Genomic DNA, 25,521 nt, shown 5'->3' with positions numbered 1-25,521 from the left:
CAAAATCCTTGATGACTTCCATTGCATTCTTGATAGTGGTAAGACATGCCGCCTTGTTCTCGTCGAACTCACAGTTGTGTTTCACACTGTTGACCATACACGTCTAATCTCCCAACTTGACCAGTGCTTTTATTTTAGACGTCTTGTTAGTAAATAGTTGACGCCTGACCTTTAGAATCACTCTCAAGTAGTCAAGCATGACTAATATCTAAACACTCTCCTGTTGTCTATGGTGTGCCACAAGGTTCTATCCTGACACCCACTCTTTTTAACTTCTATGTAGTACTACTTTCTGAAATCTGCCATAACACTGAGGTGTCAATCCATCAATATGATTTGCAAATTGACCTTAAAAACTCTTCTGTGAAGGACATTCTTATGTTACAGACCACTCTACTGAAAACTCAAGCTTCAAAGCCAGAATACTGCTTAACTCAAAACCTGCACAAAAAAACAAATTCATACTTTTCTCTCCCAGGTTCAAGAGGTCATTTTGACCAGACCTAAATTACACTCTCAACAACCCCGACAACACCATATCCATCACTATCCTTGCACTGGAGATAACCTAAGACTTGAAACTCTGCATGATTCCCAGTGTAAATAAACTAGCCAAATCAGTAAATGTTTTCATGTATGCCTTACAGAGACTGAAACCTTTATTATCCACTTGACTTTTAAAATCAGTGGCTCATGTTCTCATTCTCTCTAGACTTGAATTCAGCATCACCGTCTTAGTGGGTATTATACAAAATTACTTCTTGCCTTTGAGTACAGTTGTACATGACATGTCGAGAGTTGTATCCCCTACCCAAAAATTCAACCTCATCATGCCCATCCTTTTGAATTTGCATTGGCTCCTCATAGAAACCAAACTAAAGTTCAATTTGGGATGCCTGGCTTACAGTGTTACAGCAAACAAATGATGGACGGAATGCTGGCAATGCAAACATTCTCCTCCAGTCAAAAGATCTGGGTTAAATCCATCGTTCTTTTCCCACCACGCCACCCCAGTTTGGACCCAGCCATATGCAAATCAGTCTTGACCCTGTGCCCCATGGGAAAAGTTCAGACCGAAATTCCAGGCCAGGTCCTCCCTGGACCGGAAACAAGCATCCTGGGACCGGTTTCAGGGTATGTCACCCTTCTTCAGCCAGGCTAGCTTGAATCCAGTGGCACAGTGAGCAAGGGACCCATGTCTGGGCACACCCATCCCACTTAGGGCGAAAAGTGTTACAGTAAACAAATGATGGACGGAATGCTGACAATGCAAACATTCTCCCCCAGTCAAAAGATCTGGGTTAAATCCATCGTTGGCTTACAGTACCATTCACTTAAGCTCTCTACAATATCTTCAATGCTTAACCAGCACAGGGGAATCAGAGAATCCGAAAGAAAAAATATCCTATTGCTCAAACCGTCTGCCTTTTAACCACACACATTCAGCAACACACGCAGCAACTGGTCTCACTCCTTTGGATCTCACTACCAGCTGACCTGAGAATAAAACCCACAGTGGATTTCTTCTAAAGATGCCTGAAATCCCATCTCTTTAAGCTGCCTCTGTCTAACTGATGATACTTGCCATAGACTGCCACCTTCTAATGCCCTGGGACTGTTCTCTTGTTCTCCAATGGACACCTAAATGTTGATTGTTACTATCAGCTTCTGAAGTTGTCTTTTTGATTGCCCTCAATGATATTTACTGGTTACCTTGTTAATCTACCCTCAGATGATATTATTGTTACTTGTATACTTGCTTGTACTATGTAAAGAACTGTCATACCTTTCAGTGCTTTAGGCTATACACAATACTAACTAACGGTTAGACATTGGGTTTCTGGTTGGCAGAGGTATGCACCCTGTCCAAGAGGGAACAGCAGTCCTAGTCAGGGTAAATCAGATACATACCCTAAATTAACCTGTGCTCACCCTCTGGTAGCGTGGCACTGAGCAGTCAGGCTTAACATAAGGCAGTGTGTAACATATTTGTGCAACACTTCAAACAGTAAAACAGTGAAAATACCATACAGAAAGATAGCACATCTGGTAAAAAAAATAAAGTGTACTGTAATAAACAAAATAATACCAAAATGACAAAACTCCAATAAGTATAACCAGAGTTATGAATTTTTAAAGAATACAATGAAATGCGGTGCTTAAAAGCACCAACCAGGGCTATCTGATCACGCTACCTTGGATGGCTGAAACAGTACCTTGGTTTGCAGTTGCGATGATGTCACAGATAAAAAGGTGAAGAGCAAAGGAGGTGATGCTTTGGAGTCGATCTTTAGGATGTAGGTGATGCATCGGATCTTAGTTGCTCTATGTCGGAGATGCATCGGGAATGGAGGCAATGTGCCGCACCGTTGGCGATGCCCTTGATCCTTGCTGCAGCGGCAATGCTTTGATGTTGATGTGATGCATTCAATCCTTGCAGCAGCGTCGATGTGTCAGCATTGATGGAAATGCATGGATTTTAGCTGGAGTAGAACTTTATACCCACTTCCAAGGGTTCAGGACTGGATTGGCCCCACTTGGCAGGGCAAGACTGTTGGATGTCATAGTCCAGGTGCTGTAGCACAGTGAGTTGAAAGTCTTTTATGTCATTGAGACTTATATCAGGAGACAAGCCAGCACCCCATGGAGCCCCTTTAGTTGTGGGTTGGAGCGAAGTGGGTCCTGTCCATCTCATGCCCAAGAGTTTCTCACTGTCAGGACATGTAAAACTTAAAGTACGTGCCCTACTTTTTAAATACACTACACCCTCCCCTTGGGCTTTCCAGGGCCTACCGTAGGGGTGACTTACATGTATTAAAAAGGAAGAATTGGTCCTGGGAAGAGGGTTAACTTGTCAGGTTCACATGGCAGTTTAAACTGAACACACGGCCTCTGCATGCACAGGCATGTTTAATTTTCTACTTAAGTGGGTGGCACAATCAGTGCTGCAGGCACCCTAGTGGCATTTAATTTACGGGCCCTGGGCACATGTAGTGCACTTTACTGGTGACATATAAGTGAACTAAAAGAACTAATTGTAGATAAGCCAATGTTACCATGTTTTAAGCAGGGAGGACATGCAATTTAGAACTAGTTGCAAAGTGCCCAAAGTCCTAAATCCAGAAAAACATTAAGTCAGCAAAACAGTATGTCTGAAGGCAAAATGTTAAGAGTAACCATGGCAAGGATGTCAGGTCTAACAGTAAATAACTAGAAAAATGTATAAATAAATATACGATGTCCCTTTCTGCCTGCCTGTTCACGGCGGTTAACCCGCCATGAACAGGCAGGCGGAAAGGGAATTTGGGGCCCCGTAGCAGTCCCCTCTTACCCCCTGGCACCCAGACACGGGACCTGAGCGGCACCTATGATGCCCCCCTACATATCCCTGCACCATGTGGCAGGCACCGCATGGTGCCTGCACGTAGTGCAGGCAAATGTAAATTGTCCATTTTTTATATTGCAGCGGGTGCTGCAGCTAGCAGCACCCACCACAATGCAAAACATGGGCAATGCGAACGCCACAGTGGCGGTCACATTATTAATTAGCCCTGTGGGACAACCACCGCATTGTAGGTGGGTGGTCCAAGTCCCCAAAACGATGGAGGTCGGTCTGAAGTCCATCCGCCATCACAATCAGCCCCATAGTGACTGTTTCTATTCCTTTTGCAGTTTATTTGGGGCAAGTATTTAACAGAAGGGTTAAGTGACATCCTATTTTGAGGATTGTTTGGAGTATTTGTGTAATCAATATTTTATTGATTTAGAGTTTTTGCATGAAACACAACATAAAAAGTACTTGTTTATCAGAAAATCAATGACAAAAATGTTGGTTGATATACATATTGTGGCCTAAATATTATTTACAAAGTATTTCTCCATAAGATTTTTAAACATTACCTTCAATGGGGTGATAACTTTGTACACAAAATGTAAGAAATTTAGGCCCAGTGCTTAATTTGAGGAGGTGTCTGCCAGTACTCAGCTTAATTCTCAACACTGTCGCCTATGTGAGCCGGTGAGCACAACAACCGAATGTTTAATTGTTTAATATATATCAATAATACCTGTGTCCAGGGCATTCTTAATTTTTTTAGGGTGGCCTGGAAGAGTGCGAATTGCCACACTTATTGGAGTATGATGGTTAGTAGTTGTGTTGGCACTGGCAGCGCTTCCAGGGCAATAAGTGGGTCAAGCTAAGTGGACTCCTGAGAAGGGTTCTGGCACTTACTTTTTCACAAAATAAGCGCTGTTTAACCCACAACAGTTTAGAAAAATGAGGAATCTTTATCTAAACAAAAACAAGACCAAACGACAAAAAATCCACAACACAGTATTAAAAATAAGGCTTTCAAATGGTAGAAATTGTTCAGTTCAATTTAAGTTGGAAATGCAACACTTTTTTCAAAAGTACTTTAGATGTGTCACACGAAACAAACAAAATGGCTGCAGGGAAGGTGACGAGATGGTTCCTTACACACAGGGAAGGTGATGCGTTGATTCCTTGCTCTGGGGGAGGTGATGCATCGGTTCCTTACTACAGGGGAGTTGATGCGTCGGTTCCTTACCAGAGAGGAGGTGATGCGTCGTTTTCTTACTGCGTGGGGAGTTGATGTGTCTGTTTCCTACTGCGGCCCCCAACGATGGGAGAGTCTTGGCACCTCAATGCGATGCGTCGATCCGGTACAATGCGTGGTTTTGTGCAGCCGCACAGCAGGCTTGCGTCAGGATCGGTGCGGTGATCTCGGACTTCAGAGATTGTTGTACCCAATGAGTCGTGCGGCGATTTCTCGAGCCGCGGTAGGAGCTGCAACGGTTTCTTCGGCGATGCATTGAAAAAAAGGTGCGGATGCTTCTTCTATGTTGCATTGATTTTCCAGCTCCCAGCGACAAACAGTCTCTAGAGGTCCTAAACAGCAGCAGGCACCTTTATGTAGGTTGGAATTCCCAGCAAGGAAATTCAGGGCAGCTGGTGGTAAACTCATTGTGTCCCTGAAACTTCAGAACAGGAGGCAAGGTCAGTTTCAAGCCCTTGGAGATCGTTTCTTCATGCAGGTAACAAAGCAAACAGCAAAGTCCTTTTCCTCCTTTCCTTGGCAGCAAGCAGCCACTGTAGACCAACCCCAGACAGCAAACAGCACAGGGGCGGTATCCCTCCTCAGCTTATCCAGCTCTTCTCCTTGTCAAAGATTCCTCTTGATTTCCCAGAAGTGATCTAAAAGTCTGGGGTCTGTGCCTCTCTTTTTATACACCAAAATCATGTGTTCTCTGAAGAATGTAAGACGATACAACGTGATCATTTAGATCGCAGCACATTACATTGCTGTTTTTACAATGCAAGTCGTTAGAACGACTTGCGCTGAAGGGCGCCGGATTTAGGAATAGTATGATTTACTATTCCAACTCCAGCCTACATAACAGTAGGGAAGGTATTGGAATAGTAAATCACACTATCCCAAGTCTAGAGCGCCATCCAGTGCAAGTCGTTGTAACGACAGCAAAGTAAATGTATTGCGGTGTTTTGACCTCGTTGTAAAGGTCGTTTCCTTCTCTGAAGGCAGAGAGTGTCTGTACCCAGCCAAAACCCGTTCTGTGGGTCACTTTGCAATTGCACAACAACCTCCACAATCAGTGTGAGCCTTGGCTCCATACACACCACAGAGGGGCGGAGCCATCATTGTGGAAGGCAGGCATAGGCCTATTCAGGTGAAGGTGCTACTCCTCCCACCACTCCAAATGCAGACCAGGCCTATTCAGCCCAGCCCTGACTCATCAGACTTCTGGAACCGCTGCCCCTCTCCAGCCCCAGTCATCCAAGAGCCAGACATGCAATACACAAACCTAGCAGAGGCACACTGGATGGTTAGGCAAGAAAATAGCTACTTTCTAAAAGTGGTATTTTCAAACACAGAATGTAAAAGTCACCCTCACTAAAAGATGCACTTTAACATTCTGAGTTTAGGCATACTAAACTTTACTTTTCTATCTTGTTCCTTGGCTCAGTTATGTTTATAAGATATTATAAACAAACTCCCCATTATGTCCTATGAGAACAGATAGCCTTACAACAGTGAAAAACGAAATTGGCAGTATTTCACTATTAGGACATGCCACACGCATGTCCTACCTTTCACACACAATGTACCCTTCCCACAGGGTTACCTTGGGCCTACCTTAGGGGTGACTAATAGGTAGAAAAGGGAAGGTTTAGGGACTGGAAAGTGTGTGCACTTGTCAAGTCGACATGGCAGTCCCACACTACACACAGGCTCTGCAATGGCAGGCCTGAGTCACATTTTACAAGCTGCTTCTGTGGGTGGCACAATCAGTGCTGCAAGCCCACCAGCAGCATTTCATTTACAGGCCCTGAGCACAAATCGTGCACTATACTAGGGTCTGACAAGTAAATAAAATAGCCAATCATGGAAACAGTAATCCATAATACGATTTACAAAAGAGAGCAAATACAGGAGGAAGGCAAAAAGTTCTGGGATTACCCTGCAAAAAGGCCAAGTCCAACACTCATAAAATAATTCTTTACACGTTTTTAGGTCTCGTTCTGGAGACATGATGTATTTTCTCTGAGTGGCTTGTAGCACGCCCTTCACTTGCCATTTGTTTGTATGTGCTTTTTAAAATTCCTTGTCTTTCTGTGGCTAATTGTTCACATTTGTCCCTCCTTACCATGGGTGGTTCTAGCCACTGGTAACTGGCCCTGTTACTTTTATGATTGCTTGTTTGTTTATTTCTCTTTGTTTTCTTGCACTCCTTTTTCTCTGTGCTTTGGTTCGTTGTTTTGAACAGCTGTTTGTGCACGTTTGTGCGATTCCCTTTATAACAGCACTGGCACTGGACTGCTGTCACAAACAGCAGAATAAAGAAGCAATATTCTAATACAAAATAATAGCCTGACTTCACATTTTAAAAAGAAACAACATTTAAAATGTTCGTCTTGATGCCCCCTCCCACCCTACTCTTGCATGTTGCTGCCCTCTCCTTGCTAATAATGTTCGCCACCCCCCATCCGCACTAGGTCAGTGACAGATCTTAATAGTATGGGGTGATATACATCAGAGATCGGAGAGCTGAAGCTGCCACAGGTTTGTGCCAGATGTCTGTCCCATCCACCACACACAGCTGCTGCCCAGCTCCTGCCAGTGGGCTAAGTTTCTTGCTGTTTATTACCTTCCTCATAAATCTGCTTTCTGGTAGATAAACAGAACGTGAAAGCTGAGACAGACTAACGTTTTTAGCCAGTTTGGTGTTCTGCATGCACTCCATGATGGGCATATCAGTGTAACCGGATCTCAACAGTCAGAATTTGTATTTGTTTTCATAGGCTGCTATTCAATACTTTTGCACCACACAGAATGTTATAGCACTGTTGACTTTAAACAAGGAACTTCTCTTTTTGTCTGTGTTAACCCCTTGAGTGCCCATGACGAGATGGTCTCGTCATGGGCCGCGGTTGCGCTGTGCCCATGACGAGACTATCTCGTCATGAGCCCCGCCCGCTAATGAAACGCCCGGCACAGGGCGTGGAAAGGGCGGGGCACTCAAGGGGTTAAAAAGCCTTGTGTTTGTTGTTGTTCTTTCTCTTTGCTCCCCTCCCCCGTAGTTATTTTAAGCTGTAAAATTATATTTGCTATAAATTAAGAATGGTGGTGTTGTATTTATTTATATGTATGTTTATTTAATTGTGTTGGCTGCCAATGTGTTGCACTTTATCCTCTTCAGAGGATTTAAGACACTGTAAGCAGACAAAATTTCAGATAAGAAATGTCATAGACCAGCACAGCACCACCACCTCAGCATGACTCGGCATGAATCAGCATCACCTCTGCATCACTCAGCACCAGCAAAGCACCACTTTAGCACTACAGCATCAGCACAGCACCACCTCAGCATCAGTGCAACACTCGCAAAACACCATCAGCACAGCACCAGTTAAGCACCAGTCAGCATCACTCATCACTACTGCAGCAGCACAACTGCATCACCACCTGAGCTTCACTCAGCAGCATCTAAGCACCCCCACTACCACAGCACAACCTCAGCATCACTCAGCTCAAGTGCAGCACCAGCACAGCACAACCTCAGTATCACTCACCACCAGTACAGCACCAATTTAGTACCACCTGAGCACCACCGCCCCACCATCAATGCATCAGTGCAGCACTACCTCAGCATCATGTCAGCAGCAGCACAGCACCACTTTAGCACCAGTCAGCATCACTGAACACCACTTCAGCAGCACCACCACAGCACCACCTGAACATCACACAGCAGCACCTGAGCACTACCACAACCACCAGCACAATACCACCTCAACATTATTCAGCCCCAGCGAAGCACCACCACCGCACCAGCACAGCACTACCTCAGCAATAGCACATCACCAGTGGAGCACCAACGGACTACCAACACAGCACTACCTCAGCATCAGTGCAGCACCACCACCTCAGTGCAAGGACAGCATCACCCAGCGCCATCACAGCACCAGCACCACCTCAGCATCACTCGGCAACACCTCACACCATCACAGCATTACCGAAGCACCACCAAAGCATCACTCAGCACCACCTCGGCATTACTGAACAACACCTCAGTATCACTCAGCATCACTCAGCACCACCTCGGCATTACTGAACAACACCTCAGTATCACTCAGCACCACCTGAGCACCACCTCCACACAAGCACACCACCACCTTAGCACTACATCAGTTTAACTCAGCAAGACCAGAGCATCTGGGCTACAACACCACAGCACCACCTCAGCACCAAAACAGCACCACCTCACTAACAGTGCAGCACTACCTTGACATCAATTCAGCACCACCACCTTCACATCAGCGCAGCACCACCACCTCAGCATCAGTGTAGCACCAGCACAGCATCACTCAGCGCCACCACAGCATCACTCAGCACCACCTCAGCACCAGCGCAAAATCTCCTCAGCATCACTCAACACTACCTCTGCATCACTGCACCACCACCAGCAAAGCAACACTTCCACACCATTGCAGTCCCATCACAGTATCAGCACAGCACCACCTCAGCAACAATGCAGCACCACTTAAGCATTAGCGTAGCACCACATCACTGAGCACCAATTGAGCACCACCTCCGCACAAGCACACCACCTCAGCACCATGTCAGTATAACTCAGCATCCCCTGAGCATCAGCACAGCATCACCTAAGCACCAGACAAACTGGAAGACATTGTATATGTTAATTATTTTTTAATAGGGTCATTCATTTGTACATAATGTTTGCTTGGTTATATGTAAGGTAACAAAAATGATTTTAACACTTTATTGTAACTTTTCAATTTGCTGCACAGCAGCCAAACTGCTCTACAAAATAATTAAAGACAATGGCAGAGCCAATAGCTCTGGCTACACATTTATAAGGTCCCAAAGGCGAGACCTTTTGGCTATGCCAATGCTTGTTCAAGATTGCCTGTGTAGTTTTGCGTTGTACCTTCACACATAGTAATTACGGCAAGTGAATTAAATATTTAATTGATTTTAGATTTCCATTAACTATGAACTAAGAAGGGATACGAACACTGTTCTGTAGGTTAAATAAACGTGAAATAAACTGTTGCAACAAATTACCTCTCCGATTCTCATATGTTTTGTTGTAGAGCATTATTATCATGCCATTAAATAGTACTTGTAGGCCTTCTGAGTTAGCTGGTTGGATTTTTATGTCTCTGCAAAGACAAAACATGCTTAAAGTAAAAATACAATAAAACGTTCTTTTATATGATGAGGATTTAAATGTTGTGAAATGTAAGAATGTGATTGGCAGAACTTTACCTAGATATATAAACATTACAAATACACTCTTATCGGATATATATTGCTGCTTAACCAATGTATTGTTGTTACAACTAGTCAAAACACTTTAGAATACATGATTGCTTGCAAATAAAACCTGTCTCTAATTTTCTTCATACAATCAAGTTGTAACATCATTAGTCACTTACAATAAGGAGATGGTTTATCCACATACCACAGTTATTACAGCTTAGTTGAAGCATGACAGTGCCTGCTACCAAAAAATAGCCGACACCTTAAATGACAGCTTTCTGATCAGAAGCTGCCCATTCAGATTTATTCCCTCTAACATTTTAGCCTGCAATTCGTTTTTTGTTTAAAATGCTGTTTAATGCACTGGTATGATTGAATACAAAGAAGTAGAAGCACCAGTCAACCTCCTGGTGTTCCCAAACATTCTAAAGTGAAAAGTTAGTTTTATACAGAATTAATGAAAAGTAATTCAGAGTACGTGTTTGCACGAAATGACAAGCTGTTTATGAGTGTGTTCACAGTAGAGTCCGCATTTAGTATACATTGGGCTCAATTCACAAACTGCATTTTGTAGTACGTAAAGCAGTACTACTTATTTACTACAAAATGCAATTCACAAACCTATAGGTATAAACCCCCATCTCCACCTCTCCTACCTTTTTCCAGGGAGGCCCTCACATATGTAAGTTTGCTACTTAGTAGCAAAAGTGGGAGGGACCGGAGAAATGGCTGCAAAGAGGAGCATACTTACTGCTAAATAGGAGGGATTAAAGGAGCAGTAAGCAGGGATTTAGGTAAAACTAAGGAGGGCGTTGGGAAGAGACAGACAGGCCCCCCCAAAAGAGCAAATCCATTGCTATTCACAAACTGCTGTTCTAAAATCTCTACAGCCAAAAAGGACATGAAACAGTAATACATTTACTCCTGCTCAGAGCTAGAGTAAGATCAGCACTACACATGACCAACGTCCATACTGCAAAACCATCCCGTAGAACATAATGGAGGTAATGAAGATAGAGACTTAAAATAAAACTCATTGGGAAATAATGTTAAATTAAATATATAGCCAAAAGGAGAAAAGTGGCTCAAAAGTGTAAGAGTAAACTTACATGTGTAATTTACTCACAAGTGTAAATTACCTTTGCGAATAACCCAGATCATCTGCAAGAACAAGCTTCCTCCTTTGGAGGATAATGAGACAATGATTTCTTGGGGATACAAGGTTTTGATAAAAGTGTAACCAAGTGTTAGAAGGAATACATCAGCCTCTATTAATTGTAAAAAGTATTTTGCAAGTCACCTTGGAGTTCAGACACATTATAAAGCAACTCAGCTCTTATTCTTGCTCCTCTATTTGGTCATGGAACTCTTAAGTGACTTACACTGTTTTTATAGAGAATGGTAATGGGCATTTTATTTTCTATAACTCCTGGGTTTCAACATCTGGTATCAATGGTGGTACAATATCAGGACCAAAGGAGAAATAAGGCGAACCTGAACTAAAAATGCATGTTGCTGAATTTTCGAAATTCTGTTGAGGGCATTGTGACTGTACTCAAAGTTTTTTATTGTATTGAAATTTTGATTCTGTCTAAGTTCAATCATATTTTAACTTTCAAGCTAAATACTAAAACCTCCCTGGATCATTTCCATAGGCACCAATGGACCAGAGGTCCTTAATCTTCTACATTGCCTGAGGGTATGAAAACGCATTCCATACCACAGATGTGTGTACATAATCTGCAGAGTGAGATTTGATCGAAGTTGAAGGACGTTATGGTGTAAATCAGGAAAATTACTCAAAAATCTCTTCAAGTGATTTCTCAAAAACGTATCTTTGTCGATTCTCAAACAGAAGTCCTCAAAAATTGTGCAGTTTCATTGAGGAGCGGAGTAATTTCTACACTGAACAATTTGGCTGCCGCAACTGTCTGAAGTTATGTGGATTTGCATGTGCAGAAGTAATCTATATATTTCAGTGTTTAAAAATATGTAGGGAAGAAGGTTCTGAACCTGGCAGATTTATTGTTTAATTCTTTTGCAATGCCTTTCCTGAGTCTGATCTACAAGATGTGTGGTCAGGGGTAATCCCACCACTCACCAATTTTTGATTCACCCTATAAAATAATATTCCTTTTTCCTCATGTCAATGGATTTTTTTATGTTCATATGTTTGTAATGCATATAGCGTATATGCCGCGAAAGTTTCCAGTTTTTGTTGGGGCAAGTTTCATGGGATCCCAGCACCCTCCATATGTACATGAACGATTGATATATAAGTACACAAATATAAGGGTTTTCATTCCAAAATTAAGAAACAAATAATTATTTTTGGTTGTTTAGTGCAAAGTTTTAAATGTTTGCCTTGGCATGCTTTTGTAGTAGTTTTATATAAGGCTATTACAGTTCACGATATAGCAAAATAATCAAATTGTCTTTCAGAAATGAAAACGATGCAAGAGGATTTGTTGTAAGGAGAGTGCCATATGCATCTGTGTTCTGATGGGACAACTGTGCGGTTATAAAAAACTGAACATTGTTCATAATTATAGTTTATGTTTCTGTCTGTCAAAACCTGTAGCCATTATTATTACATCAGTCACAAGTTTGACCATTATTTGGCTAAAGAGAAGAACAGCTGTAATCATATCACCAAGACACGCAATTTAGAAAATGTTCCTTCAGTAAATAAGGATGAGGCAATTAAACAATGTCATGTTTTTATAGGCAGTCTTCGTCGGCGGGAGAGTTATTGTCTCACAATGGCTGAGCACAGTAAGAACAAGATGCTAGAGGCAGCTATTTCTGCCAAGAAAGTGGCCTTGGCTATTGGTAAATCCTGTTCTGTAAGTAATGATGGTTCATTTACAGAAACGTGCACAGCCTATGTACTTGAAAACATTTCAATATAATTGTTCTAAAGGACCTGTCTGCTTACGTGGTGTTAGTCTATGATATCTCTCTGCCTGAAAAAAGAAACACTATGTGACTCCTTGACTCAGTTTTACTAAAGTAGCGTAAAGCAGGGAAGGATTAACTCTCACATGAAAAAGGTATTCTGTGTAGGAATTATTCCCTCATGCTGGGTCAACACCTCTTTGTACCATGATAATGCCAATGTATAAAAGGGGGCGTGTCTGGGCAGGGAGGGCCCGATTCACAGAACTAACGTAAGACAAAATCCTAAACTTACTACTTTTGGTATTCACAGAAGTTAGGATTTTGTCTTAAGTTTGTCTTAAGACAAACTTAAGAAAGACTTAAGACAGCCTTAAGACAAACTTAAGACAAACTTCAGACAGACTTAAGACAAACTTAAGACAGACTTAAGACAGACTTAAGTTAGGATTTTGTCTTAAGTTTGTCTTAAGTCAGTCTTAAGTCTGTCTTAAGTTTGTCTTAAGTCTGTCTTAAGTCTGTCTTAAGTTTTTCTTAAGTCTGTCTTAAGTCTGTCTTAAGTTTGTCTTAAGACAAACTTAGACAAAATCCTAACTTCTGTGAATACCAAAAGTAGTAAGATTAGGATTTTGTCTTAAGTTAGTTCTGTGAATCGGCCCACTGTGTTTATTTTCTAAAACAATCAGGGCCTCATTTACTATATTTTGACACACAGCGGCACAGCAAGCTTTCCTGCTGCGCTGATGTGAGTCACAATAAAAGGGCAAGAATGAGCCGCATCCACAAGATACGACGCATTCCTGTCCTCCTCCCCTGCACCGGCACACAAACAGCAGTCATGCCCCAACTCAGACACCCTTGAACATGTTGCACAAAAACAATCATTAATGGAGATTTGCTCCGTCTATGTGTGCTGCAAAATGAAACACACATAGAAAGAACAATGTGCCAATTCTAAGTAGGATTTCGACTCATTCCCAGGTTTACAACACATTTAAAATTTGACAATGTGTCATGCTCCATGGATGTTGTGTGGGAACACCAACAGCAGCACCCATGTGACGCACCTTTCACGCAGAGTAATGTGTGAAAGGGGCCCATATTTACAAGGCCATGAAAAGTCGTGCAGGGTGACTTAACGTGGCCTTGTAAATATGGGCAGGCACACTGTGCTGCCAGTGCATCTAAAAACAGTGATGCACTGGTGGCGCAATGGGCTTGTAAATGAGGCCACAAGTGCCTGTGCCCAAAGGAGACGGCAGTTAGCTTGTCAGGAGTGCACAACGGCAAGGCCACATAGTCTTGGTTCCACCTAATGCATCTTTCTTCCACCACTATAAACATAGGCTGGAGTGAGAGCGACAGAGATGAGGGCTGTTGAGGAGCTGACGGTGATGGTCCTGGAGCAAAGTGAGTGGGAGCTGCGAGCGGTGAGCAGGGGGTTGTCATGGCCTGCACACGCTGCCAACTGATGCTGCCTCCCCGGGCCATTGGGACCACCCAGTGTTGTAAATGAAACAGCGATATGATTAAGCATTTACTGAAGACATGTGCTCTTCATGTCTGAGTTACGTTTTCTGCTTTATATTGACTAATGTTCGAACTCCATTTTGCTTAGCCGTCCGCCATCTTGTATGGCCACAAAGCCACGTGCTCTGCACGAGAAGAGTCTTACCTCTTCATTGGTCACTCCCGAGATCTGCCTAGCAACAGTCTATAAATAGCCCCTTTGTACGTTTGGTGTATGTTCAAGACTGACCACATCTGTTACTAATTAGGCTTTGCTCGAATGTGTTTTCGCGGGTCTCAGGAACTGTTAACTCCACCCATGTATTGATCATGCATTGAACATGTCCATATAAGGCCACAAATCTTACTTCATGTTGTATCCGCCTACTTATCAGCCCCCCTATTGTGTATAAAAGGGGACCATGCGCACAAGTTCTGTGTGCTACTCTGTGCAATACTGTAGAGTGTTGCGTAGATTGTAGGACCACCTTTGAAGGTTAATAAACTTTGTCTTTGTATTTGCAGTTTCCGTGCCAACTTCCTTCTAGTACTTCGTATACAGAAGGGCGAACCCTTTGTACTTGCGGACCTAGCTGGGGCCTGTACTCATCAATTGGCGCCCAACGTTGGGTTCATCGACGACTCGGATACTCGAAGGACTGGTCGTGACGAAGGAGTGGAACCTTGCCGAGGATGTGATCACTGCCAGCGGCGTCTTTAGTCCTGGCATCCCCGAGGCTTTCTTCCTTCCCTTCCGAGCTGACCATCTGGGTGGTGCCGGTCCTCGACTGAGACCCCTTTTGTCGGTTTTGCCGTGCAATAGCCGTTTTTCCGAATTTGGAACTTGGCAGTTGGAACCTGGACGCTCTTGATTGTTAAGAACCGCTGTACGGTACTTGCTGCGAGCTTTTGAAGCCTGGGTTGGTAGGGCTATTTGATTTGATTTGTGATGACCGGTCATATTTTGAAATGAATAATGTGAAAATATATGCGTTGCAACACATATAGGCAGGTAATGTGGAGATATTTCTCCGGGGTTGTTTGAATTTGAACGGCGCAACGTTTAAGTGCCACTTTTTGATAATATTGCATATTTTGCACTATTCTTGAACATGCCTGCGTTGAGCGCACTCCGAAAGTGGTGCTGCTGTTTTGGGAACCGGTTAAGTCTTGAGGAATCTGAACCAGCCCCCCCAGAGGGGACTCCTAATAGGGATATGTACGTGAAGCACGGTCTTTCCCCTATAATGTACAGCACATTGTGGAGGAAATATACCAAGAAGGATCCTGAGTTGCGATGGCCTTTGTATGGATCGTTTGAAATGCGAAAGATTGAGTATGTGGAGCAGTGTATGTGTACACGGCGTGCGAGACAAGACATGTTTGAATGTATACGATTGTGGGTGAAAGAAGTGCGTGAGCGCGAGAAACGTGAAAAAGCGCTGAGTGACAAAGAACAACGGAAAAAGGACCATGTGAAAGCACAGGAAGCGAAACTTCGTGAGGAAAAGGATCTGGTGGAAAAACAGGAGAAAGAGCACAGGTTGCAAGTATCGGGTCAATATGCTGTTCGGCAGCCTCTTTATCCTGTCCTTACTAATCTTGAAGATGATTTTTCTCTATTAGATCTTTCTCCGCCACCTTATGTTGGCCCGTCCGCTCCGGGAGTTAAGGATTCTGGAATGCTCAAGGAGAAGGTAGACACGCGGTCCATGTTATCAACTGATCGCATGGGTGAGCTTCGGAAAGTTTCTTTTCGTGCGCTTAAAGATAAACTATCTCTCGCTGAATTATTGCCGTCTTTGGAAGAATGGCAGGATAGGGAAAAGTTATACTTTGCTGAAGTTTTTTCTGATGAAGTGGTTACTGCTTTTCGGAAATATTCTGATGTTTTTGAGCCTGATGATATAGTTTTAAATTCTAAAGCATTACGTAATGGTGTCCTTTCTCCCTCTAAGGTACCCGATGCGGTTCGACGGCTGTTTGCGTTACGGGACGAGATGTTTGAACTCAAAGAGAAAGCGCGCCAAAAGAAAGAGGAGGAGGAGCGATCGAATTCAAATGCAGGCGGAAAGCAGTCGTCTATCGTTCATTCAGATAAGATTGAACTAGTGCATGCTAAACCGATGCGGGAGGCAGCGCCTCTGTACGTTCCTCCTAAGGGAGCGGGAACTAGTTCAGATGTCTTCCCCCGATGCTAGAGGATATTTTGTGTATAATTGGGTTTATACTCCTTGGCATAGGGCTGATGTTATGGCATTGAAGAAAGCACTACCCGATCCCCGAAAGAATCCCGCTGCCTTTTATGAGGAAGTTGAGGGGGCTTTAAATTCTTGTACTATGACCTTAGCAGACATGGATTTGTTCTTTGGGCTTATTTTACCACCGGATATGTGGAGATCCATACGGAAAGTAGATGATCAAGCTGTCTTTAAGGCGAAATGGTCTGATATAGAAGATGAGGATAGAGAAAGAAAACCCGCGCAAAAGCCACCTCAGCTTATTTTAGACCTCCCAGCTGCTATTTTGACTAAGTTGAAAACGATTATCCCCCCTAAAAAGATTGATTGGAACAGAAGGTTGATTAATCCGTTTCTGATTTCTTTACGCGATTTGAGGAAACATTTCATGATTTTAGCGGTCAGTCACTTACGGATGATACGGGTCGACATCTTTTTGTTGATAAATATGTGTCGAATTTATTACCAGGAGTGGCAGCTCGATTAAAAGCAAGTGAAAGCTCTTGGACCACATCGTCTCCGGCATCCCTCCTGACGATGGCTCAGTATTATGAGCGTCAGGAACAAGAAGCGAAGGGTAACGAAGAAAAGAAGTCGAAAGACTTAAAAACAAAGGTGATGTTAGCGCAAGTGTATGGACCGCCTCGCCGGGGTGCTGAGAGAGGTGGAAGAGGATTTTATGGTTCCTCTTTTGGTCGCCCAGATGTAATTAAGGATCAATGTGCGTATTGCAAACAGTTGGGTCATTGGGCCAGGGATTGTCTGGTATTACATGCACAGCGCCAGGGGCATGGTCAGGGGCCGATGAGAGGTAGAGGAGGTTTTTCGGGCCCTAGAGGACATTTAACTGATCGTGCTCGATTTGATTCTAATATGCGGCCACGTGATGGGCCTAATGTGTTTGATCGACAGAACCAGTATCAAATGTCCGACTATGAACGCCCTGGGTATCATGATTCACAACATGCATAGAATTGCGTAGGATGGGGGGAGGAATCAGTTGAAGTGCCTGTAGATCAGAGGGGTCCTTATGTTACAGCACATGTTTTGGGTTCTACTGATCGGTTTCTGGTTGATACAGGAGCTACTCGTAGCGCTTTGTCCAAACAATTGGTTCCGAGGGCTCCCCTGTCTTGCTTAACGGTTACATCGATAGGGTTCGATGGCACACCTTCACTTAGCCCATTATCACAACCCCTTGCATTTCATGTTAATAAGTTTTCTACACTTTGTCCGTTTTTGCTTTCCCCGAACACGCCAGATAACATTGTGGGTCTGGATATGCTCAAACATTTCAGAGCCACAATCCGTTGCTCCCCTGAAGGAGTGCGTGTGATTTTGAACAATAACTATCCAATGACAGGAAGGATGTGTGTGGTTTCAGAGGATACCGCATTGGCTTCTCTCCCCTGCACTCTGTGGGCCACTTCGGATACTGACGTGGGACAGATGGTTATCCCCCCGGTACACATTAGGGTAAAGGAGGGAGCTGTGTTACCACGCCTACCTCAATATCGTATTTCGCAGGAGGGGGAGGAGGCACTCACGCAGATAGTGCAGGATCTCATTAAAGTGGGGGTAGTGGAGGAAGTTCCGTACAATGTCTGTAATAGTCCTATCCTTCCGATTTTGAAGAAAGACACTGATACTAGGATTTATCGTTTTATTATTGATTTGAGGGAAGTGAATAAGATAGTGATACCTCAATACCCAGTGGTTTCTGACATCACTACACTGCTTACTTTGGTTCCACCAACGGCAACCACGTTCTCTGTTATTGATTTGAAAAATGCTTTCTTTTCGATTCCTATTCATCCTGATAGCCGATGCCTTTTCGGCTTCACTTTGAATAATCGTTCATATCGATTTTGTAGAGTTCCTCAAGGCTACACAGAAAGTCCTAGCATTTACAGTCAAGCATTGAAAAGACAGTTGGATTCCTTTGTTTTACCTGAAGGGGTGGCCCTCATACAATATGTCGATGACATCTTGTTGGCGGCCGATACTCCTGAGCAATGTGAGCAGTGCACGTTATCTTTGCTCTCCTTTTTGGCATTACATAATCACAAAGTCTCGAAGAAAAAATTACAATTCTGTAGACCAAAGGTAACCTACCTAGGTCACCTTTTGTCTAAGGAGGGGCGTGCCCTCATATTAGATCGCATTCAAGCAATTTTGGACACGCCGGTACCTTCCACACAGAAGGACGTGCATGCATTTTTGGGACTCACTTCTTTTTGTAGGCAATGGATACTGGGTTTTTCACACATAGTTAAACCACTGTTGGCACTTTTGACGAAAGACACTCCAACTCCCCTTCTCTGACGAGTGTGGGAGCGCTTTTCAACAATTACGACAAGCCCTTTGTTCAGCACCAGTGTTAGGCACCCCTGATTATACGAAGCCCTTTACATTGTATGTACATGAAAGAGATGGATGTGCGTTATCAGTTTTAGTACAGATGCACGGCGACAAGCAGCGCCCTTGTGCATATTTTTCGGCAGTACTTGATCCTGTTGCCCGAGCGTTGCCTGGTTGTTTTCGCTCGGTTGCGGCGACAGCTGTGTCAATACGCCAAAGCGAAGGAATTCTGTTATCTCATAAGCTATTGGTGTTGGTCCCCCATGCTGTTGACGCCCTGTTGAATCAGACAAAGACGCAGCACTTAACTAGTGCTCGTCTAACAGGATATGAGCTGACGTTGTTGGCTCCCCATATCACATTGAAGAGATGCGCAACACTAAACCCAGCCACATTGTTGCCATTTCCGGAGACTCAGCCTGAGGCACAAGAAACACATGATTGCATCTTTGTAACTGAGGAACAGACAAAGGGTCGTATTGATCTCCAGGATACGCCCTTTACAGATGTAGATGGAGAATTGTGGGTGGATGGGTCGTGCCTGAAGCTACCAGATGGTACGACTTCAGCGGCGTATGCAATCACCACGTTACGAACAATAATGGAGACAGCACGCATACCGCAGAAATCAGCTCAAGCAGCGGAACTGATAGCATTAACACGAGCATGTGAGCTTAGTGCAGGATTGCGTGTGAATGTCTATACAGATAGCCGCTATGCCTTCGGGGTAGCACACGACTTTGGCTTACTCTGGAAGGAGAGAGGGTTTCTAACGTCACATGAAGCACAGATAATGAACGGAGAGTTAGTTCACAACCTCTTGACCGCATTGACATATCCAAAGAAGATTGCCATAGTTAAATGCAATGCACATAAAAAGGTGATAGATAAGGTGGGAGAAGGGAATGCTCTGGGAGACCGAGTAGCATGAGGCACTGCGATGCAGCCTGACTCCACTGCAATGTATGTTGTGAAGTCGCAGGCAGAAAGATGGCATGAGGCTAGGAGAGAAGTGTTAGAGATACAGAGGACAGCTTCCGATAAAGAACGGGAGCAATGGTCTACTGATGGAGAATTGGACGATGAAGGTTGTTGGAGAAATAAGCAGATGGATAAGTGGAAGTTACCCATAGCTTCTGTACAACCTATGGTTCAGATGGCACATGGGCTAGCTCATGTTGGAGCTTCCGCAATTGTAAAATTGCTTACACAAGTTTGGGAGCATCCAGAGATTGCTAGCACGGCAAAGAGAGTGGTGCAGACTTGTATGATTTGCCTAAAGTACAATCCAGGAAAAGGGACACGAACTCCAGCAGGAGGATTTGCAACACCCACTGCACCTTTTGAAGTTTTGCAAATGGATTATATTCAGCTTGAACGCTGTAATAATCTGAAGTATGTCCTAGTAGTGGTTTGCGCCTTCAGCAAATGGATTGAGGCATACCCTACGAAAGACAATACCGCAATTCCTACAGCCAAGGTGTTATTGAAGGCATTCTTCCCTCGATATGGTGTGTGTAGATTGTTGTGGAGTGATAACGGACCTCATTTTATAGCAGACGTTATCAAGTATGTCCTGAAAGGATTGGGAATCACCCAGAAGTTCCACGCAGTGTTTCACCCTCAGTCTGCGGGACTGGTTGAAAAGTATAACGGCACTCTGAAGCTTAAGATAGCGAAAATACAAGCTTCCACTTCTCTGACTTGGCCGGATGCTTTACCTTTGGCATTATTGTCAATCAGATCAGTACCGCATTCTCGAACCGGTCTCACGCCATATGAGATCGTGTTTGGACGTCCGATGAACATTTGGGGCCCACCGAAACCAAAGTCAGTGTATGATGTACCTTGTGTAATGATGAGTGATTATCTGGCACAGTTAACCGATAAGTTGGTCTCTATTCATCAACAGGTTCGAGAAGCGCTCCCCGACCGGTTCACAGGTGAAGGCCACAATCTCCGGCCCGGAGATTTCGTCTTGGTAAAATCGTTTGAGGGGACGAGCAGTCTAGAGCCGAGGTGGTGCGGTCCTGAGCAGGTCTTGCTTGCAACAAGAACGGCTGTCCGGGTCTCCAACCGCAAAAATTGGATCCACTCTATACATTGTCGTAGAGTGCCACCCGGATTGGTGGAGCCTGCTGTATTGACCGACCATCGAGAAATCCTGACTGCGAAGAAAGGCCGTGCTGTGGACCCGGACGATACTAAGGAGCTCTTCCCGGACCAAGCGACCCCTGGAGTGAGAAGATATCACTTCAGGCCGAGGAAGTGAATTTCTGAAGTATTCAAACACGTTGTCAGAGCAGCCCCTGGGTTAGTGAAACGGAGAGCCAATGAGGCAAGGGGGGGGATCAGCCCTGCATTAGTGTAGTGACACCCGTCTTGGCCCGATGGTGAAGAAATCAACCGCTGCCTAGGGGGAAGAGTTCCGACAACCTTTTTAGTTTCAGGAAGATATTGACATTTGTTTGAAAATGGAGAAGAAGAAAAGTTTTTGTGCGATAGGTTTCATTGTTGCTATGGCAATTGCTGCCATAACCACGTGGTTTGTTGAGGATGTAATTCCTGCCCGTGAGTTGCTTGTTGTGTCTACCCCAGTGCCTGAGGAGCACTACTTCTACACCCTTCCATACCAAGAATTGAAGCATCGCCAATCCTATCTGAATAATACTTTCATCCAGATGCTGCATCATACCCACGTTGCTACAAATGCTACAAATTGTTGGATATGTGGTATGATGCCAGCGCATCAGAAGAAAGGGGGGACACCATTTATACCTCTTCCTTTCTCACATAATGGCTCTTGTAGAGCATGGTACACCTTGCTTTTCGCCACACGAAAACCTACAGTGGGACCGTTACTTTTCAGACTTAATAGAGAGTGTCATCAGGATAAAGAAGGCTATCCACAAGCCAATGGGACAATGTGGGAGTGGGAAGAATACCGACCAGACAATTAATCAATTCCCTACATCTTTACGAATACTAGAGACATTCACGGAAATGAGAAATTTGTAATTTCAGTGGCACAAGCCCAAGCGGACATGTGTATCCAAAGTGTTGGTCATATTCCTGTTGGTGTCAGTGATTGCGTTGTTGTACTAAACATAGATGGATTAAATAACAGTACCTTTCTGGCCTCACACAATACCTATTTTGTGTGTGGTAATAAAGGTTATTATCGTTTGCCCGCCGGATGGTCCGGGGTATGCTAAGTGGCATTTTTATTACCCCCTGTATTCTTAGCACCTGCGTCTTATCATAAAGACTTGAAGTTATTAAACAACGTAACCGTAAATAGGTATAAACGCACTCTATCTGTTGATGACGTTGACCAGACAGATACCAGTTTGCAACAGTATATTGATTTTAATCTAGGACTGTTTTTCTTTGTTGGAGCTGACCTGAATAGTAGGAAGGTTCGACGATTAACTAGGGTTGTAGAGGCTGTGACAAATCAAACTGCTGCTGCTCTTGGGAACCTTACAGAAGAGTTGCAGATCACTAGAATTGTTACATTACAGAATCATATGGTATTAGATGTTATGTTAGCAGATAGAGGTGGATCATGTAGAATTGTAGGAAGTAGTTGTTGTGTGTTCATCCCTGATCACACACCATCAGTTTATCAAGCTATTAATAAATTGCATAAAATTGCTGCTGACATTCATACAGAAAACGGCACTTGGACCTTTTCTGGATGGTTTTGACCTTAATTACTACATGGGGATGGAAAGTCCTTACTGGTTTATGTGTTATTGTAGCAATTTTGTTCACCTGTTGTATGTGTATTCAATGTGGTCCTATGATATGTTCTCTATGTGTTTCATTCTGTATCCCCAATAAGAAAGCTGTTGCCGATGCCACCTATCGAAGGAGCATAAACAAAGAAATAACTGAGATGATGAGAATAGATATAAATGATGATTATCTTGATTATCCTAGCAAGCCGAATGTCTTCAGCAAATGCTTAAAGGGTCGTCTGTTGTAAATGAAACAGCGATATGATTAAGCATTTACTGAAGACATGTGCTCTTCATGTCTGAGTTACGTTTTCTGCTTTATATTGACTAATGTTCGGACTCCATTTTGCTTAGCCGTCCGCCATCTTGTATGGCCACGAAGCCACGTGCTCTGCACGAGAAGAGTCTTACCTCTTCATTGGTCACTCCCGAGATCTGCCTAGCAACAGTCTATAAATAGCCCCTTTGTACGTTTGGTGTATGTTCAAGACTGACCACATCTGTTACTAATTAGGCTTTGCTCGAATGTGTTTTCGCGGGTCTCAGGAACTGTTAACTCCACCCATGTATTGATCATGCATTGAACATGTCCATATAAGGCCACAAATCTTACTTCATGTTGTATCCGCCTACTTATCAGCCCCCCTATTGTGTATAAAAGGGGACCATGCGCACAAGTTCTGTGTGCTACTCTGTGCAATACTGTAGAGTGTTGCGTAGATTGTAGGACCACCTTTGAAGGTTAATAAACGTTGTCTTTGTATTTGCAGTTTCCGTGCCAACTTCCTTCTAGTACTTCGTATACAGAAGGGCGAACCCTTTGTACTTGCGGACCTAGCTGGGGCCTATACTCATCACCAGGAGCAGCCGGTATCCCCTGCCGGGCTGGGGCGCCGGGATTTTGCCCTCACTGTTTCATCCTGCCACCTTCCCCCGCCCCATCCCTGCGTCGCTTCGCTTGCTCCACTTCGTTGCTTCAATCCAGAGATGCTGAGGCAGAGGTTGGGGCAGCAGACTCAGTGCTCAGAGCTGTGGGGTCCATCAGTTCTTGTGGAAGCGGCCGGCATTCGGGCGTTGCGGCTTGCAATCCGGTATGGCTACCCATTGTTGTCTTCCCCGCTCGCTTGCTCAGCCCAGCTCACCTGCACAGGTCCTCGTTTGGCATCAGCCCACCATTGCATATGTTGCCCCACCCTTCAACCTCCCTGTAATAGCAGAACGAAAATAACACCAGGACTGGAGGTATGGAGGCTTGGAGTTGGGGTCTTACTTACTCCCAGGATACCTCCATTGCTACCTCACACCGTGGCTGAGGTGGGGGGTATGTTTGTCACAAAAACGGGGGAAATTTGATCCCAGACCCTCAAACCTACAAGGATGGTGAAGAGTAAAAGGCAAAACAAGGGATGAGTAACCAACAGCGGCAACCTCTGATAAGAGAAAGGCAGAGTAGTAGTACTAAGCCATAACCACATCACAATGCAACCGGAAGGCTTAGGAGAGAAACAGGGAAAACCCACAAGAAGCAAAACGAAGAAGTCCCTAAAGCATCTACAGATGCAGGGATGGCATCATCATCATCATCCCCCCTCGGCGCCATTACCCTCACCCTCTGGGGATCTAGCCGCTCCATCGCCAGCTGCCAGAACAGGGTTTTAACTCCCCAGGCTGCACACCTGAGACAGATACAACAGCTGTCCTCGACTCTTCAAATAAACAACATGACACGCGAGATAAAACAATAGCTGACACAAAAAAGAGGACTCTTAGAGATTATTTTAAGAAACGCGGACCCACATCCTCAGCCATAACCAACTTTAACGGACACTACATATTCAGTCACCCACCTTAAAGGGGATAAGCACTCTACCCCAACAATCTATAGGTCAAGATTAGCTATACAGTTAGGAGATACTCCTCATCACTTGTCACTAGTTCTTCAAACCAACAAGTAACTAAGCTCTGGGCCAATCACTATCTCAAGTGACGATTCGCCTATAAGTCTGAGGTCATCCTTGCGCCAGGACACCAACTCTCACACTAACAACACAATATCCCCTGGAAATAGGAACACCTTCAGTCCTCAAGCTGCGCAGTGGGCTAGGACCTCACCAGGCAATACTAATCTACTCACTCCAACAACCCTTCACGCCTTGGCCCACTGCGAGCCCTACGAAATAAGGCCAGGCTAGTCCAATGAGCGCTCCCTTCTAGACCTATTTTTCTTTAAGACAGAATTTAATAGGACAAGAGACACGTACAAAGGTTGTGACTTGGTAGCGACTGAGCCAATCGCTCCCTGGCCTCAACGTTTGCAAACCTTACAATCTACAGTGGCTGCATTAAATTATCACTCAGACAAGTTGACCTTTTAAATACTCTAGCAGTATACACGCCAGGGATGGATAATAAACTGGAAGGCCTTAACATTTTAATTATATCACAATCTAATGCCAACACAGCACAAGCAATAATTGACAGCCTGTCGTCCCTACCCCTGTTTCTTACTTTGGTCCTGACAGAAACAGGAAATTACCAACAGGTTTGAAAATTCAACCGTTCTCCCCATGTCCAAATTCGAACAATTTAACCACTCAGTCAGTTGACAAAGAGCTCTGTACAAAGCAAAAAAAAGCAATAAAGGACACAGGGATCTAACAGTAAATGCTGATAGTCCACCGACTGACGCACCAGACACAGTGCCGCTTCTTGACAATCAATTGATACCTAAGAAGAATGGAATCCCTCAACAATTCAAAACGGACAATAAGAATAAAACCCCGTTAAAAACAGAACCACAGATTGCATCAAAGACAACGCCAACCTCTGACATTGAGGACGCCGGTCCTGAAATGGGAGTCAAGATTAAATCTCCTCAAAAACAACGCCTGAGTAAAAGGGAAAAAAAGACTGCAGAAAAAACACAACAAGAGCAGTACAATGATCCCA

The 25,521-nt window shown here is 44.1% G+C and overlaps 1 protein-coding gene across 4 annotated transcripts in view; it reads right to left on the bottom strand.

Moving 5' to 3' along the window:
- The window catches only part of LOC146834561 (vitellogenin-1-like), a 977,187-nt gene that overhangs the window by 100,623 nt on the left and 851,043 nt on the right, over positions 1-25,521 (bottom strand). For 3 of the 4 annotated variants that reach the window (XM_085601961.1, XM_085601963.1, XM_085601962.1), the window contains one exon: positions 9,624-9,721. The exons of the other annotated variant lie outside the window; for it this stretch is intronic. In XM_085601961.1, the coding sequence (XP_085458087.1) occupies positions 9,624-9,721 (98 nt within the window). The remainder of the gene's footprint in view (positions 1-9,623; positions 9,722-25,521) is intronic. 4 annotated transcript variants of the gene reach the window in all.

Source organism: Triturus cristatus, chromosome 4_2 (assembly GCF_964204655.1).
Source record: "Triturus cristatus chromosome 4_2, aTriCri1.1, whole genome shotgun sequence".
Classification (NCBI taxonomy): domain Eukaryota; kingdom Metazoa; phylum Chordata; class Amphibia; order Caudata; family Salamandridae; genus Triturus; species Triturus cristatus.
This window is presented reverse-complemented; position numbering and strand designations above follow the sequence as displayed.